We start from the raw sequence: 16,874 nt of genomic DNA, 5'->3' as shown, positions 1-16,874 counted from the left end.
TTTTATCATCTAATATGCATTCGCTGTTACCCTCTTATAGTAGGATCCAAGTCGCTATGATGCTTCAACAAAGATTCAACACATTACCGTCCCCTAACTCTATACTCCACCATTACCCTTTTATCAGGGTCTTGCAAGATTATTAGCGACTGTAGACATTAAATTCAGGTTGGAGGAACATGTGAGAGACTTACTTTGGCAAATTTGCTCCTGGCGCGAATCCTCTCTCCATAAATGAGAAGTACCCAAGGAATGGCTGTCAACACTGTAGCAATTCCGCCAAGCATACCGCCAGCGCCTCTCAACCCAAGATTGGTAAACATGACGCTCGTGATTAAAGGAAAGCTGCCACCGAGGACATTTCGGCAGAAACTCTGTGCCGCAAGAGCGGAACTTGCGTAAATATGATACGTATCCGCGAGGTAGTTGAACGTGGCGAGATAAACGGAGTAGATTCCCCATGTTGCCAGTCCCAGGCCAACTGCCTTTAAATAACCCGATTTTCCATGAGATCCTAGGAAAGCAATGAAGAGCCCAGCGGGTAAGAGCATGGCAGTGATGCAAGTGAAATAGAGTCTTGCCTCTGGTGCTTCAGCTGGGAATCTTCTCCGCATAAAGGCCCAGAACTTTGAATTGGAGTATTGAAAGCCTTCTTCTTGCTTCTTCCATTGGGGGTGCTTCAATAGGTGTTCCTGGTAGACGCCAACAATGGTTGCAGCAGCCGATGCAATCATCATTGCCACGTACACTCTGCTCGACATGCTGAAATCTGAGCCATAGAGAAAGGGGACGACTGAAAAAGAGAGATACAAGACACCCCACGAGAAGGCAGCCCAGAGAGAGAAACAAAATACTACTGGTTCCGTAAAGAGAAGATGAAATGGCCTTTTGACAGATGTCAAAACGATCTGTCCCAATGATGCCCGTTGTTCATCTTCTTTGACTATCCATCGGATTCTCCGTAGACGAGGAGTCGTAGAGATATTCCGCCCGTCCAGATTGGCCGTGACAGTTATCTGGCTTGATGCAGCGGAAGCCAATACAGCCAACTCGTCGTTGATCCATACTCCATATACCCCATATGTTTCCATCCCTTCATACCACTCATTAAGCTTCTTCGCTTTCTTGGACAGCAGGACAGAGGCCCGGCTTTCTTTGAAGAAGAGTACGAGGGCAAGCAGGAGAACAAGGTCGAGGATAACCTGAACCCAAAACGACCACTTCCAAGCACGGTTATTGCTTCCCACCGTTTCAATCAACGCAGCAGAAACCAGTGGCCCGGCTCCGGTGCCGGCTAAGACAGCACCGCTGAACAGAGCCATCGGCGTGTTTCTTTCTTCCTTTTCCCACAAATCAGCCAACACGCCTCCGACGACGGCAGAAAAGACGGATCCGCCGACGCCAACGAAAAAACGAGACACCAGCATGCCGGCAACATCCGGCATGACAGAGCAGACAGCCTGAAAGATGACAAAGACGGTGCCGGCGATAATGAAGATGGGGTACCGCCCCCAAATCTCGGACATTGGCGCAAGAGCCATTGGCGCAAACGCAAATCCCATGCAGAACAACGTAATCCCGACGACCACAACCAGCCGAGACGTCCCAAAGTCATTGGCCATGATATTGGCAGGTGGCGCGTAAGCACCCGCGGTGTATGCCGTCAAAAACGTCGCCAAGCATGAGAGTATGAGCAAGATACTCTTCCGAGGAGCACCCCACGACAACGGAGACGTATAAGCCGCCAAGTCTGGGCATGGGGGCGGCTCCCGACCATCGAGACTAGGCTGTTGCGGTATTGGCGGCGATGGCAATGCGGTGTCAAAGGTGAGGTAGAGATACGATATCGGAGTGTTGCTTCCCAGGCTGGTCGTCTCAGACTGTTCCGTTCGCGGCTTTTCGCTCGATGACAAGTCTTGTTCGTGATGCGATGGGCCACCGAGGCGAGCAGCAGTATGATCGCTTCGAACAATCTCAAAATCCTCCATCCCCTGTGAGTCTACACCTCCCTTTTCTTCAATGTCCATCGTAGACGGCTTAGACACGAAGAAAGAGACTCGGCTCGTCAAGTGCGAATCTAAGGCATCGATAACTCGTGGCGCGAGCACCAAAGACGTCGCCGAAACACTCACGACGTATCCAGCGAGAACTTCCAAGGAAGATTTGCTCAGATGTGAGGAGCGGCGATGCCTATTTATCGAAGGCCAGAAGGCGTAAGTGGAGCTAATATTTCGTCGACGGGAATAACCAGGTCTTTCTTTAAGACGCCGGGGCCGGTTGGATCTGCTACCTTCACATGGGACCAGGCCCCCACGCGGCTGACCGGCGAGAATGGCAATGATTATTTATTTCTTTATCAAAGCTCTTTGCCTAGATGCCGGTAACGGACCTATATCTTCTGCACGATATCATGTTCGCTCGTATCGGGGACCATGAGCACAGTTCTCAGGATACGGAGAATAATCTCATGTACATCGCCATCCATTTGTCTTCCCAAGACAGAAGCTTTAGCCGATGAACTCAACCACTTCTGGCCAGCGTTAGTCAATAGATTAACGGGAATAAGCGGTGGAAATCCTAGTGTGCCCTTCTCCACAAGCCAAGCTTTGCATCTAGATTCCTCATCCGTCCCCCGCGATGTTTTGAGCTCTAGGGTCGGAAATTGGTATGGAAGCTGTCCAAACTTACGTCCTAAATCCGTAGTAATGTTTGCTGTTGAAGCTGATTCCGATTCCTAGGTTCCAATCCAGGCGGAACCCTAGGATGAAACTCAACTCAGGCCAATAGCATATCGATTAAAAGAGCTGAGTGGATGCAGAGCGCGCATCCCGGGCTGACGACGGTGAGATTCAGGGCATATTATTCCCGACTAAGGCCGCCGGCTATTGAGACCACGAATGCAATTGGAGGGTTGGGGCGTTTGGCTTTGCATTGCCGTTGAGGTTGGTTTCAATTACACAGCAAAGGCAACTAGTGCATGACACAATGCTCCCCCTATAATGCGCCCCCATAGAAGCTTGCCAATGTGTTGTCCTGCAAAAATGTTCCCGAGACACCTCTTCCTTCTTTCGAACATTCCAATAATAGATAGATAGGAGCATGCGGGTTCCGTTAGGGGTGATGATAAGTTGAGAAATCTAAATCGTCTTGCTATCAAGTGACATCGCGAGTGGTTCGGCTAGGCAAAGAGCATCAGATTCAAGTGCTTCATTAGGGGACTTGGAAGATATACCTTATCAAATCCGGTACAAAGGATATAGTAATACTCGCTGAATAGAGCAACTAATAATGCTGCAGAACTCGAGAGGTCCAAACACAATACAGTTTCATCGTGTGGTGATTTTCGCCGCTATAAATTCATCATTGATCCGAGTCATCCTTCTACTCCGTAATCCAGCGAAGTAGGCTTCCAGTCTCCCCGTTCGATTCGCTCTCTCGTTCATCGAGACGGGTCTGCCGCAACTTCCACGGGAATGGTGTTGACACTAATATGGGACGCTCTCAATGTATGCAGAGGTTGGTCGGTATCGGCGCATGGCTGGGACTGGGGTTTCCCTTCTAGCTCCCTCAATTCCATGGGCTTGTTTTCCAACTCGGCAGGGCATTGGGTGCCCGACAACTCGGTGGGTTCTTTGCCCGCTCCTTGCTGACACCATGTGTCATCTGTGATCCGACTTGGCCCTTGGTGTGTCCTTCGGCGGTGTAAGAAGAGAAACGTAATCGCCGAAGCCGCAACTAGAAGCCCCAGGCAGCTTCCAACTACAATTCCTGCAATGGTCCCGGGGGTCAGGGCCCAATTCGGCTTTGATGGGGTTGAAGACGATGATGGGGTCCAAGATGACACGGTAGATGACGAGAATGGTACAATCGCGGAAGAGATTGGCAAAGTGGGAGTAGGGGCGGCGGTGACCAAGATATTTGAAGAAGTACGAGTAGTTGTCAGTTTATATGTCGATGAATCACTTGTTGACGTCGGAAATGGGGTCGGAATCCCAGGCGGAAACATCTCGGTAGTTCTGATTGCATGTGCTAAATCCGCACTCCTCCAGCGGATCTCAAAGGCCGGTGCGGACAGGGTAGTGCCATCGTAATTGGTCACGGCATATTTTTGATCTTTGGTTGAGTCGTTACATTTGTAGCCGCTTTCGCATGAGATATTAGACCCTCTTCCTCTGAAGCTATGTGCAGTGCGCACTTACTCTGGAACACATCTCACCACCGTTTCCTCACTTCGAATCGGCCAGCCGTTGCTCACTGGCGATGTCAGGGTGCACTCGGCACGATATCCCTCGAAACACTCTCCCGGCGAATAAAATCCCCCGTTGGACCAGAGCTCGAGGCCGCCCGGAATCCGGCAGCCATCAAAGTCGGACTGGAGGATAGGGGGAGGACACGGAATCGCCTGGATAGTCATTGGCATATACAGCACCCGCCTGGTGCCGCTCGACAATGTGCTCGTACGGGCCGCCATTCTTCCCAGAGTGGTGTCTATGCAATTAAATCCGAATCCGAAGTCCAGGAGCCGCCGTGCCGAAACTGCTCCCGCATCTGCTTACCAACTGACAGGAAGCCGAGGATGAATGGAAAGAGATTGAGTCGATAATTCTGCACGGTGGACGAGATTTTTATTTGCACTTCGCATTCGCATTTGCAAAGGGGGCAGTTGCTCAGTGTTTGTGCTCGCTCTTTCCGTTGTTTGGCAATTGGGTACTCAAGCACATGTACCACCTCGGCTAATGAAGCCGTGAATTGCTTCGAGATTTGCACTGAGTCTCTCTGTTCTGACTATCAGCAATCAAGCGGTGAGGCACTTGAAATCATTGCATGTATGCGAAAGATTGATGCGCACGACCAGTGGGTATTCATCAAACTATCAGGACTCTCTACCAACATGTATTGAGTTGCTACCAAGCTTTCATCCTCATGATTCGTGGCATCCACACTCGAAAGAATTAACTCAGTCACTACAGGGCAAACATTCGCATTACAGAGTTGCTTCAGGTGGGAAATCAATCGCTATTGGCTCTATCTTACAAATACAGTAGTCATATCTAAACGCTGGGGGAAAAGGGAAGAATGCTTTTCCACCTCTCTCTAATCTACGTCTTCGTCGTGTGTCTCAACTCCATTCGCAATGTCATTGCTCACATCGTTGTCATCTGCGTTTCCATTCAGATAACCGTTGGCTTGTCCATTGGTATCTCCATCGGTGTTACCGTTCGTATGACCGTTGGTGATACCATTTACTCCGTTTGCAGTCTTCACGGTCCCGTCTTCATTGATGGACTCTTCGAGATATAAAGCAAAGGTGACAACGAGATAAACGTCTCCAGTCGCCTTATTCCGAAGGACATATCTCAGTTGATGTGAGAGCCTTCCGTCATTCCTACACCGCACTCGTAAGTAATCGCTCCTCAAATCTCGTCAAGCCAAACTTACCTCAAAGAATCCGCCCCCAAATACCTCGCAACGGAAAGCTGGAATCCCGGCAGCCGCAACGCCAGGTTTGCAAAGTCGAGGTAAGGGTTGAAAAAGTCAATGCCATACGTCTTTCCATACTCCCAAATCCATTTCTCCTTATTCGAATCCGACAATGCCCACTTCATTCTCGGCTTGCTCTCCTTGGGCACGCCATTCACCTCACGTATTTTCTGGCCCCTCTCGTCGCCTCCCTCCTCGAACCACAAACCGCCTCTCGACTCGTCAAAGATTCCCGCACCGACGGACACGACATTGAACGAACTCAGCGCGGGGCCGTACAGATAGGGTTTGTCCGCGTATGCGTCGCCATCAAGCCCAGGGTCGATCCACCACTTGACAATGTTCATGGCGGTGTTGAAGCCCGGCGGCAGCTTGTCCCTGATGGGGCGGTCAAAGTCGTTGCCAAACTGCAGATCCGCGGCTCTGATCCCCAAAGCAAGGTCATCGGTGGAATCTCCAGCCTCAGCCTGTGATGGGCTGAGTGGCGTGAAGCGGAACGAGATGCTGTACTGGTCTTGGTTGGTTGCATGCGGCTCTGTGGAAAAGTACGGTGAGGTTGATGGCGAACCACGCGGCAGTCCCTTGTAATCCTGTATCCGGACATTGAGCTCGACATCGGCAACATCGCTCTTGAGGCGGACGGGCGTCGACTCGTTCACCGGGACCTCAACGTGAGTGCTCTCATCGTAGCTCGATCCCGCCGTAACACGAAGAATGTATTTCTCAGTCATTGTGCTGCTGTGTGTGTGTTGCGTGACGATTGATGGCGGTCATCGGTCTCAATCAAGCTCTTGGGATATATAACTTCGGAAGTGGTTAAACTGATGGCCCGATTCGGAGCATATAGTTATTCCTGTGATTGTGGCTTTACACTCATGGCGCTCATTCATCAGATTCTTAAAGTTCTATTAATAACAGAACGGGTTTTCTTAGTGCGATTTGTTTTGTGTGAGGTGGCAAATCAAGCGCGTCAACGGCTCGTTACCCTGGAGTCACCGTCGCCTCAACGTGGCCATGCGTCTTTTCCCTTTTCCTGTTTATCGGTACATCTGCCATCATTGTCTTCTTCTGCGTGCCGAAGTGCATATGGATGTATTTCTCCTAGATATACCAAACAGGAAATGATTCCAACGTGGAATATGACGCCGTCGCGCAAAGTTTCATCCGTGCAATGCCCTATTAGCATGAAACGCTGGAGTTTGGATTTGTGCCTTGTCAGCACCACCATCTCTTTCATATCTAACATGCTCAATAAACTTCATATACATGTGCACTTTGCTTAATGTAAACACAAACCAAGGCCAGATGTAAAGAAGCATCAATATTGCATCATGTGCATATTATCGGAAGAATTCATATCCCATCTCGGGCAGAGAGATGGCTTTGCTGATCCGGCTGACTCGGCACACGATTGCTCATCACGTTGCCTAAATAGTCTCAGCAGGTGAGACAGACACAGAGTGAGCGCCTCGAGCGATCAAACAAAGGACATGGGATACTAGACAGGCGTATTATGCGCCGTTTGTTGCTGCGATTAACTCGGGATGCGGAAGTGGACCGGCCGGGTTTCATGCTGTTTCATTCTTGCTTCTGGTTCTCCATTGTAAGTAACTGACTCAAGCAACGTCTAGTTCAAGTATGTGCATGTGAAAGCCAAGGTAAGCTTGAATATCGATGGAGCTTCGGACAGTCGGACGTATTCAGTGTTGACCAAGCGAGGTGAATATGACGAGCATGTGTTGACGGTCGGCAGATCCCCAGGCAGAAACCAGCCCGGTACAATGCCAACCCCAGTTGCATGATGCAAATATCGGCCTCCAAGTGTAGATCAAGAAATCACATACTGATTAGTGAATACCAAGTTTTGAAGTACATTTTGTCCCAACAATCCAGCGCAATCTCATTGTATTATTGGCCTGCGCCTCTCGAGCCGATGCTAGGTCGCACTAACAAGCCGTCAGCCCAGGGTCCTTGTATTTCTGCACCAAATTTTGCGACTGGGGTGACATTGACGTCACGCCCAATCGGAAGCTCATGGGCCCCGTTTGCCAAAGTTCTCGGGCACACAAAGGTTGGAATTCAGGCCTCGTCCACTCTTTTCTAACTGTATCAGCATGGACAAACAAAGTTTGTGAGAAAAATCGGAGGATATTCCCGCCTTTGTCACCCACGTCACATCGATATACTTTCTTCCAAGTTGGTAGCTGGTGGCGTTCCAAGCTGGGAGCTCTCTCTCCCCCCCCCGCGAAACATGATAAGCAACAGTGTGAGAGGCCGGTTTCTCATCCGCCTCTTCATCGTCGTCTTCCGATATACGCCGTTCATTTACACCACCGCCTTAGCGGCCGTATACTACTGGTACGGCTGGGAAGCAGCGCGTCAGACAAGCCCAGCTCGCGTCCTATGGGGTCTGATACTGGCCGAGATCTTGTTCTTCTGCTTCATCTACCTTCCGTATATGCACCAGCTGAACCGCAAAGCCGTGCACCCTACCCCCCTGACGTCGGAAGAAAGATGGGCGCTCTTCAACCAATGCCTGGCAAACGTCCAGTCCATGGAGGTGTACCTGCGATGGTGGTTCCTCGGAGCTGAAATAAAGGACATCCGCCGAGACAACCTGCGCGATTTCCTCCTCTGGGGGTTCTTCGACCAGGCGGGGGAAGACGTCGAAAGCAACGGCGGCCACTCCGAGGCTGATGCGCGGGATTTGGACAGCTTCATCGCAAAGGTTGAAGAGAGATTGGGACACCCTCTCCACGACGGCCGAGGTACGGCCAAATGCATACGACTGACTCTGGATGACGTCGAGGTAACCTACAGATCACTCACATGGTACTTGGTCATATACCTTGTGGATCAGGCCGCACACTTGGCCCTTTCATGGAATGGCTTCAAGTTTTATGGCAGAGGGCCTGTCGCAGCTCTTGCAACGTTCCCACCGCGCCCGCAGGAGATATTCACGAGCCGGCGGTCGCGTGCTCCGCAGCTGAGCTACTGGTACCGGCCTCATGCATCCAAGGACTGCAACCCCGTCGTATTCTTCCACGGCATCGGAGTTGGGCTTTGGACATATGTCGACTTCCTAGCAAACATACATGCAGCTAAAGGTGTTGGTGGTGGGCAGGGTATCGGGGTCATTGCTGTGGAGATTCTTCCCGTATCCTTTCGACTGACTTCCCCGCCTCTGGGTAAGGCCGAGTTTCTGCGTCAAATGGCCAAGATATTGGAACATCACCAGTGGGACAAGTTCACGGTCACGGCACACTCATACGGATCGGTGCAAACCACCCACATGCTCCACTCGCAGAGCCTCGGGCATATGATCACGTCCGTCGTGCTAATCGACCCGGTAACGGTGATGCTCCATCTCCCCGATGTCGCCTACAACTTCACTCGCAGAAAGCCCCGGGAAGCCAACGAGTGGCTGCTATGGTACTTTGCCAGCACGGATCCAGGCGTGGCACGCTGTCTAGGCCGTCACTTCTTCTGGCGGGAGAACATTATATGGAAAGAAGACTTTAGAAATGCCGACCCGAGGGATCGTCGCAAGGTGGCCGTGTGTTTGGCTGGCAGGGACATACTCGTCAACACCTCTAGTGTTGCGCAATACTTGACTGATCTTGGAGTGGCGGGAATAAGCCAAGCTCGAGGTGCTAATCAGGTAGCCGAGGTGGAGGTGCTCATGTTCCCCAATTTAGATCATGCGCAGATATTCGACACCCCAGCAGACTGTCAAAAGGTAATCCGGATTATCAGATCATATTGCAGTGCAGGATTAGCGGAATATACCAGTATATAGAGGTCGCAAGAGCTGAAACGCGGTTGCAGCAGTCTTGGCGGAGGCGGGAGCCAATCTCGATAACGAATCACTCAATAGTCTTGATCTCCTGACCCCCCCAATCAGTCAAGATGGCTCCAACCGGACGGGGGCCGCTTTGAGTGATGACCCAAACAAGATCCTGGTCTGAATCATTCCGGGCCTGGTGCTCCGTCCAAGCCGGGACGAATGCAAAGTCTCCCGGCTGAAGCTCGTGATGTCGCAATTCGCCCCCAAAGCCCTCCTTCACGACAAGTGTCCCGGTACCGGACACCACGTTGATGATGGCGTCTTGACGGCGTTATCAGAAACAGAAACCAACCAACCAAGGAAACGCATTTGAGGTGAGGGGGAGGGGGAGGGGGATGGGGGATGGGGGATGGGGGATGAGAGGGCCCTAGAGAGAGAGAGGGAGAAAGGGAGAAAGGGAGGGAGAGAGAGCGGGATGTGGCACCTACCTTGCTCGCTGTTGTGGTGAATTGGGGACCAAGAGTTGGGGGGTATGCGAAGGACTGTCCGAGAAAAAAAAAGAGAGAGTTACAACGCAGTTTTGGGCACGCTTCTTTCCAAGGGCCAAGGAGAAGACTCACCCGAAGCACACATCTTGTCACACTTACCGACAATGGCGGAGTCTCGGATGGAACGCCCTTCATTATCCAGCATGGGCTTGAGCTGGTCTGCACGGGTCACCTCAGTTGTCGAAGGCAGTATCATGGGCAGGATCTCTGTGATGATGGGGAGTAGCGACGACATGGCCCAAGACATTCAACGACGGATGTGGGATTACTGTCACTCTTGGCGGCATGGACCAGGCCGCAGTATCAGTATCAATGCGTGCCAGTTCAGTTTCCTAGCGCAGCAGACGTCCGAGTTGCCCTCTTTTTTGTGCGTGTGTGCCCGCAAGTGCGTGTTCGTTTAGGCTGGGGGTGCCGCGAACGAATGCAACGAGGATACACAAGGGGGGAAGACGAGGCCCAACTAGGAAGGCGAGCCAGTGATGTGGTGCGAGGATGCGGAACATATAGAGGCGGTTCAATAATGTCAAGTGGTATGAGGAGAGGATGAGATCTGTGGCCAAGCGCTGGATTTGGAGATTGATGGAGTGGTTGAGATGCGACTTGAGCGGGCTTTTCTCGACACGGCGGCTGGGGGTATCGCTATCGCCCAGGCCAGGCAGCTGCACAAAGGCCGAGGTAAGGGATATGACGTGTCGAGGCCGCGATGATGGCAAATGCAAAGCCGCAGTGATGGAGCGAGATGTTCAGGAGAGCCGAAGTCTACATAAGGTGGTAATAGATTAGGACGCATGGCAGCCCAGCAAATCGCGATCGTCGGCGGATTTGTTTTTCCGCTTACTTAGGCTCCTACCTACTAAGGCAGTCCCTTGCCAAAATGCCCATCTACATGTACCTACAAACTTGTACAGATTTGAGCCCAATGCAGATGGGCTTTCACAAGTACCTAGCGGGTGGTAGAAGGTAGTCCCAATAATGAAATATCTCATATTTGAGAATGGATTGATAGACGATGAATAAGTAAAGGCACAAGGCAAGAAAGAAGCAAAGAAGAGAAGAGAAAAGAAGAAGCGAAAAGAGGGGCAGCCATGGGTGTATAAATCGTGCTCGTTTAATCTACAGCAGATTTGATACACGAGCTTCTTCCGCTGCTGAAGCTCAACATAACACCGCCTTACCGGGGGTGTCGCCCCATCTTGCCGCGGAAAAGTGCTAAAATCTACGAGGCCTTTTTACAGTATCCGTCCTCCGTTCCTTGCTTTGAATTGCGCAGCTACCCCGAAGAAAAACAAATGCCAAGGTGTGCAAGATGCTAGACGTCGTCTGTCCAGGATCATGGCCACCCCCCGCAACGCGCCAACACAAAGAGGCGCCAGCGGGTATCCGCCCTACAGTAATAGCCATTTGACAAATTCCAATTCCCAATGGTACCTGTAAAAGGGCACGGCACGGCACGGAATGACTTCCACGTTCCCTGTATCTACTCGTACCTAATACGAAGCTGCTGGCGGAAGGGCCCTTTGGACAATCCCGTCCAACTTGCTCGAGAATACAAGTCAGACACAAAGAACCCGGCCAGCAGCATGAAATCTCCTTGCTTGCCAGGGCCCCACCCCGTCAAACCGGGCCCCTGGACAACAAAAGAGCCAAGACACAGCGAGCCTTGACCAGTCGACAATGCTACGGTAAATCTCGAACGGCGAACCGCTGTGCTTTCTACAAGGGGAAGACAGAGGAACTTTCGCTGCTGATGCTCGACAAAGATACCCTCTCGCCCGGTGCGATAGAGGGATGGAATCTCGCCGGGCGGTTACACGTACTGTGCCTGTACCGTTTCACTTGCTGTCCAATAACATTGGATCTGACTCCGATGACGGATTGGTGTGATGCGATGCGGCGACCAATTGCCGCAATGATGATTCTCGACGTATGTAGGTACAAGTACGTACGGAGCCACGGCACATGCACATAAGGGACATGTAGGTCATGTATTTGCCTCTCTTGCATTTCGTGCTTGTACTCGTAGGGCGGGTTTTTGGTGGATGGGGTGCAGTCGGAATTGTCAGCCGAAAAAAACATGACCCTCTGCAAGCTGCTGCTTGTTGGTGCTTGGTGCAGCGACCGCACATCCATACAATCAACGAAACCAGATGCAAGAAGGGGTGTCGAGCTAAGCAGTGGACTGTGCTCGTCGTCGTTGCAAGGCTTGGTCCCCATTCCATCCGCTCTAGTGGTACTTGCAATGTTACCTACTCGTATAGGGAGGTCGATTCGGGGCTTTTGGCTTCCCCCCGGCAAAAGCCAAGTGCACACTCTTGCGTCCGCCCGCCTGGTTGGTCGGCCGGGCTGCCTCCATCCTTGGCTGGCAAACCCCGGCAAGACAATGCCTGTTGGCACATGGAAAGTCTCCCTGCGGCTAGTGCACGATCCCGCTGGAATGGGAAGCTGGGTTAGGCCCGGAAGAGCAGGTGAGCGTCTAGTCGCGGATGTTGCTTTGGTCGACTTACATCGTGGTGTTTCTCAAAGCAGCCCAAGTGCGTCTAGAAGTGGCCGCGTTGGTTCTCTGCACACGCACACGCTAACTTGACGGGCTAGCCTGAGGGCCTAACAATGGCCTCGAGATTCGCCGACGCTGTTTGGCCCACCGACCTTGGGAGGTGAGACTGTGGGTAAGATGCTTAAAGTGTCGATCTAGATCTGTGCATGTCGGTTGCTTGCTGCCTCGTCCTCTTTTTTGCCAAGGCACGCGTCCTCGTAAACATGGACATGGTCGTCGCCACAGCGTCAGACTGGCCAACAACGAGAGTTACAAAAGTACAAGAGTAGATACCAAATGAGGACCGCAGTCCGGCTGATGGATCGCAAACTGTTGCCTACCGCGTTGGATCGTGGCCCCCCGAGAACTTGACCGGTCCGCGCATTAGAGCGTCTTTCTTCCGCGGCCTCTGTTGATTTCTGACCTCGCTTGGAGCATCTTGGCTTAATGCTACTGCTCCTCTAACAAGATAGGCACGGAGTACTGTACGAGCTCATGTATGTAATACGGGGGCAACGCAGGATCAGAGCCGCTCGAATGTTGCGCCAATGATACATGCGGACATTCACAATCTGACATGTACTAGGTCGGCCTTTTATATTCGGCGCTACCTGGGCTGGGTGCGAGCTGGGTTCGGCATCCATTACACAAACAACCACATGAGACGAAGACTGGTAGGCTGGCCCCGAAGCGCTTGGCGCGTTTCGTGATGCAGATCAAGCTCTGTCAGGTCATGGTAGAGACGTCTTGGTAGCATTGGATGCCCGTCGTTGGGTGCCGGAGCTGGATCTGATTGACGGCAAATACGCCCTCGGCTACGCAACCCTGCAAACCGCCTCAGCACACCATCTTCATGTTTCCCCTTGTTGTCGTACGGGCACTCGGCAAGTAAATATCGCACAACCTCACCTCACGCCCCGGAAGAGAACGCCGGAGGGCCTAGCGATGAAGCGGCGGCGCCGGCGGAGAGTGTGGAGAAGCAGCCAGGATTGTGTCACCGTGGGACTTAGGCAGTCCCGGCTCAAGTCGACGGCTATTCTGGAGGGGGGTGCAATAAATGGCTACATGTAGTTGGGCTCTGTATGGACGACTGTCTACAACGAGCGTCCGTCGTATCGTAGCTCCTGCCGTGACCAGGCCAGGTAGGTACAAGTACGGTACGGGACCGACGCACTCGGCATAGCTGCAGAGGGCTCCGGAGTCAGCGAGAGAGCCAGCATCGGGGATGGCCTCCCTTTGGGGAATAGGGATCACGACCATCTCAGACGCCAGGCAGCCACAACCAACGGTCACTGGCACTCGGTGTGCGAGATGCTGGTGCATGTGCGAGTTATACCTCACCGTTATCCAGCGTCATCGGAGACTGAAGCCTGCGTGCTTGGAGGGTTGGGCTCCGTCCCTCGGCCGAGTAGGACGGAGGAAAACAGACGTGGCGGTTGCAGTATAAAAAAAGCGACGGCCCTAGTCGCATCACCAATTCTTTATTCAGACTCGCCCATGCCCGCCCGTGATGACCTGATGATGCCCCGTATCCATCCCCATATCCATCCCCATCCCCATATCCATATCCATACCCATACATACACCTCGCTATAGATGAAAATTTTCTCTCTCCTTATTCCATCCGTCTGCTTGGCCCGTTGCAAAGCGCACTCCCGGTCGCCCAGTTGCAGCTGCTGCGACCCTGATGGACTCGCTGCGCCTGGGTGCTACGCTGCGTCGACAAAGTACCGAGACAGGTCTGTGCTCGATGCACTGAAGGCCTGAACCCTGGACGGACATCGAACTCGACCAAGCCAGGGACGAAACGAGCTGCAGAAGTGCCCTGATTTTCCGCTGCTGGCCCGCTCGGATGGTCAGAATCTCAACCCATTCTGGAAGCCGACGGAGCCTCGATTTGCCAGGGGGGCCGTTCGGTAGCTCCCCGTGCTGTGCTGCTGCTAATCAAGGTACGAGCGAGCGAGCGTATTACTGTACAGTACAGCAGTGGACAGCACAGCATCACCGCGGTCAATCAGCACAGGCGACAGGCACGGAGTTACAACAGGCAGCGCCTCAGCAAACAGAATTTACTGGTCCATACCAGCCAGACCTTGGTAACAGCGGCGGCATTCACTTCGTCCACTATACCGACTTTCCGAGTTACATTCAAGCCTGCACCTTGCAAACCCTTTTGCGAGGTACCAGTACTTGCCCGCCGTATTTATTCGAAAGGCACAGTCCTTGCAATAATATTTTTTTTATTAAATCCATCACTCGATCGGTTCCCCTATTAAACTTCGACTTGCCCAGCTCTTGCGCCATGGACTTGTTGGGGCTGGCTAGCGGCAAGACCATGGGCGAGAGTGCGGCGTCGTCATCGATGAGCTCAACCTCAACTCCAGCAGCTCCCGCAGCTTCAGCTTCAGCCTCAACTTCAGCGTCAACCGGAACGGCAGAAATCGATGCGCCCGTCATCTACGGCAGAGTCGACGCCGAAAACGAAGACAACCTCGAGCTGCTCCGGAGCGTTGCGGAACATGGCGCCTTGGGCCGTGCAAAACTCCTGAGGCCATCTCCGGTGCAGCTTCAGCTTCAGCCCAGCGCCCAACGGCGTGACGACGCTACTATGCAAGGTACTGCAGCCTCTTCCAAGTTCCCACCACACCAATCTGTGCCTCTTGTATTGCATCGTATCTGCACTTGTGCGATCCGGGCCTCCATCTTCTTCTTCTTCTTTTTTTTTCTTTGCTTTTCCCCTTGTTTTCTTTTCTATTCTTCCCTTCACAGCGATCCGTCGCTCTGTTGAATCAAACATTCCAATTAATCTGACATGATTACGCAGGCGCAACCGCTTCAGGCTATTCCCAACACGCTGATGACGACGGCCAGATCCAATCAGGCCACCGCTTATCAAACTCCAACAAACCCCCTCCACTGCTGGCCACACCCCCGGAGATCATTGACACGATCCTCTCCCATCTTTCCGCATACGACCTCGCTTCCGTCTCTGCGACATGCCATGCCCTACGCCAGCATGCCCTCTCTGATCTCCTCTGGCAGCCCCTCGTCCAGCAAAACGTTCCCACGGCCCAAGTCACCAGTGCCGGCGCCTGCAAGAGCTACCGCGAGCTGTATGCGGCCCACGACCGGCTGTGGTTTTTGCCAAAATACAAGATCTGGTTCTGTGATCGAGATCTGGCGGGAAAGCTTATCCTGGTGCGCTATGACCCTAGGCGCAGCTGCATCGAGGGCTACCAGATGGTGGCGGTGAGCAACCAATCGACCTTTGAGAACTGGTCGGCAGATCAAGACGTTATCATTCACGGCTTCGAGCCGGTCGTGAGGCTGCATCTCGACAAGCCCGTCCTGCAGTTCCGCGTCCGAGATAGGCAGGAGGATGGAGGCTTCTCCAAAAGACCCGGCGCTAACCGCTTTGCCGACGAGATGCCCATGGCCTTGGACGAACGGCTAGGTGGCATGTTTAGCAATTTCCTGCTCACAAAGCCCTTGACTGCTGAGGAGGCCGACCAGCGGGTCGAGTTGGGCTACCCCTACGGCAACATGTGGCCGTCGCCAGTCATCCCGGCGAACCACTACGTATCAGGCGCTCCGCCACGCCGGGGCCTCGCTGCCCTGAATCCGCGAGACCGCCCTCGTTCCAGATCGCAGGTTTCGGACCAGACTTTCTGCATTCGGCAGTGGATGGAATTGACGGGCACTCCCAGCCCTCTCCGGTTCATGGGCCAGGGTGGTCTCGCCGGAGCTCTTCAGGCCCTCGTTGAGGAGATTGTGGAGGAGGAAGCGGCTGGCGCCGGTGCTGGAGGCCTCGGTGTGCATATTGGCGAGGAGCTCATCACGTACTCGACTCTCGACCCGGCTCTCTACACTCCGACTCGAGAAAAGCCGTGGAGGGGGATTTGGGTCGGTGACTACAGCGCACACGGCTGCGAATTCTTGTTAATCCACCAGCCTGACGATCCCCCGGCCACAGATGCCGAATTGGGTATTTTCCGCGACGAGAATGATAGCGACGAAGTGTGGGAGCAGAAGAGGCTTGATGCCAGGGTGTACAGAGGTCGTTTGGAAGGCATCAAGTTGACAGGCGACCCAAATATTCCGAGGGGTGAATACACCTTTGTGGCCAACGACTTGGGGCCTGATGGCTACGTCAAAACGGCCACGGACGCCCAGTTCTCCGGGGCCAGGATAGTAAAGAGTGAAGGGCACATTGCGGCCACTGGATTTCTCAGAGGTAAGCACAAGATGACAACTCGTCATTTTGTTGGTTTCGGCACAAGCTAACAGGGTGTTTGTTGACACAGATAAGTTCATTGAGAGCCAGTTGATCCTCATCAGCCCAAACCGACTTGCGCAGCACTGGGTTGGATTCGGGCATATTAGCTTTTTGGAGAGAGTCAACATTGACCAGTTACTTGTACCTTGAGTGGAAGAGCCGAGAGGAAACCGGGAGAGCGGTTAACGAACGAGAGCATTAATGGATGGGGCTATAATCTTTGCGACAGCGCATCAACCGGTTTTACAC

The 16,874-nt window shown here is 52.8% G+C and overlaps 6 protein-coding genes across 6 annotated transcripts; 3 read left to right on the top strand and 3 right to left on the bottom strand.

The window, feature by feature from the left end:
- Nucleotides 1-164: 164 nt before the first annotated feature.
- Triagg1_5840 (uncharacterized protein) lies at nt 165-2,027 on the bottom strand (the record flags this gene model as incomplete). The annotated part of the gene is made up of 1 exon (XM_062900398.1): nt 165-2,027. The coding sequence occupies one exon, from the start codon at nt 2,025-2,027 to the stop codon at nt 165-167; it is 1,863 nt and encodes a 620-aa protein (XP_062755041.1).
- Nucleotides 2,028-3,773: 1,746 nt separating this feature from the next.
- Triagg1_5839 (uncharacterized protein) lies at nt 3,774-4,313 on the top strand (the record flags this gene model as incomplete). Its single annotated transcript, XM_062900397.1, has 2 exons — nt 3,774-4,076; nt 4,140-4,313. 2 exons carry the CDS (start codon nt 3,774-3,776, stop codon nt 4,311-4,313), a joined length of 477 nt encoding a protein of 158 aa, XP_062755040.1.
- Nucleotides 4,314-5,094: 781 nt separating this feature from the next.
- Triagg1_5838 (uncharacterized protein) lies at nt 5,095-6,212 on the bottom strand (the record flags this gene model as incomplete). Its single annotated transcript, XM_062900396.1, has 2 exons — nt 5,095-5,386; nt 5,440-6,212. 2 exons carry the CDS (start codon nt 6,210-6,212, stop codon nt 5,095-5,097), a joined length of 1,065 nt encoding a protein of 354 aa, XP_062755039.1.
- Nucleotides 6,213-7,732: 1,520 nt separating this feature from the next.
- On the top strand, nt 7,733-9,280 carry Triagg1_5837 (uncharacterized protein; the record flags this gene model as incomplete). Its single annotated transcript, XM_062900394.1, has 1 exon — nt 7,733-9,280. The coding sequence occupies one exon, from the start codon at nt 7,733-7,735 to the stop codon at nt 9,278-9,280; it is 1,548 nt and encodes a 515-aa protein (XP_062755038.1).
- Nucleotides 9,281-9,347: 67 nt separating this feature from the next.
- On the bottom strand, nt 9,348-10,063 carry Triagg1_5836 (uncharacterized protein; the record flags this gene model as incomplete). The annotated part of the gene is made up of 2 exons (XM_062900393.1): nt 9,348-9,589; nt 9,916-10,063. The coding sequence occupies 2 exons, from the start codon at nt 10,061-10,063 to the stop codon at nt 9,348-9,350; spliced, it is 390 nt and encodes a 129-aa protein (XP_062755037.1).
- Nucleotides 10,064-14,651: 4,588 nt separating this feature from the next.
- Triagg1_5835 (uncharacterized protein) lies at nt 14,652-16,633 on the top strand (the record flags this gene model as incomplete). Its single annotated transcript, XM_062900392.1, has 2 exons — nt 14,652-14,964; nt 15,174-16,633. The coding sequence occupies 2 exons, from the start codon at nt 14,652-14,654 to the stop codon at nt 16,631-16,633; spliced, it is 1,773 nt and encodes a 590-aa protein (XP_062755036.1).
- Nucleotides 16,634-16,874: the final 241 nt, after the last annotated feature.

The sequence above is a fragment of the Trichoderma aggressivum genome (assembly GCF_033847375.1).
Source record: "Trichoderma aggressivum f. europaeum strain CBS 100526 chromosome Unknown scaffold_022, whole genome shotgun sequence".
Lineage (NCBI taxonomy): Eukaryota > Fungi > Ascomycota > Sordariomycetes > Hypocreales > Hypocreaceae > Trichoderma > Trichoderma aggressivum.
The sequence above is the reverse complement of the archived record's forward strand: the minus strand, read 5'-3'. Positions and strand labels throughout refer to the sequence as shown.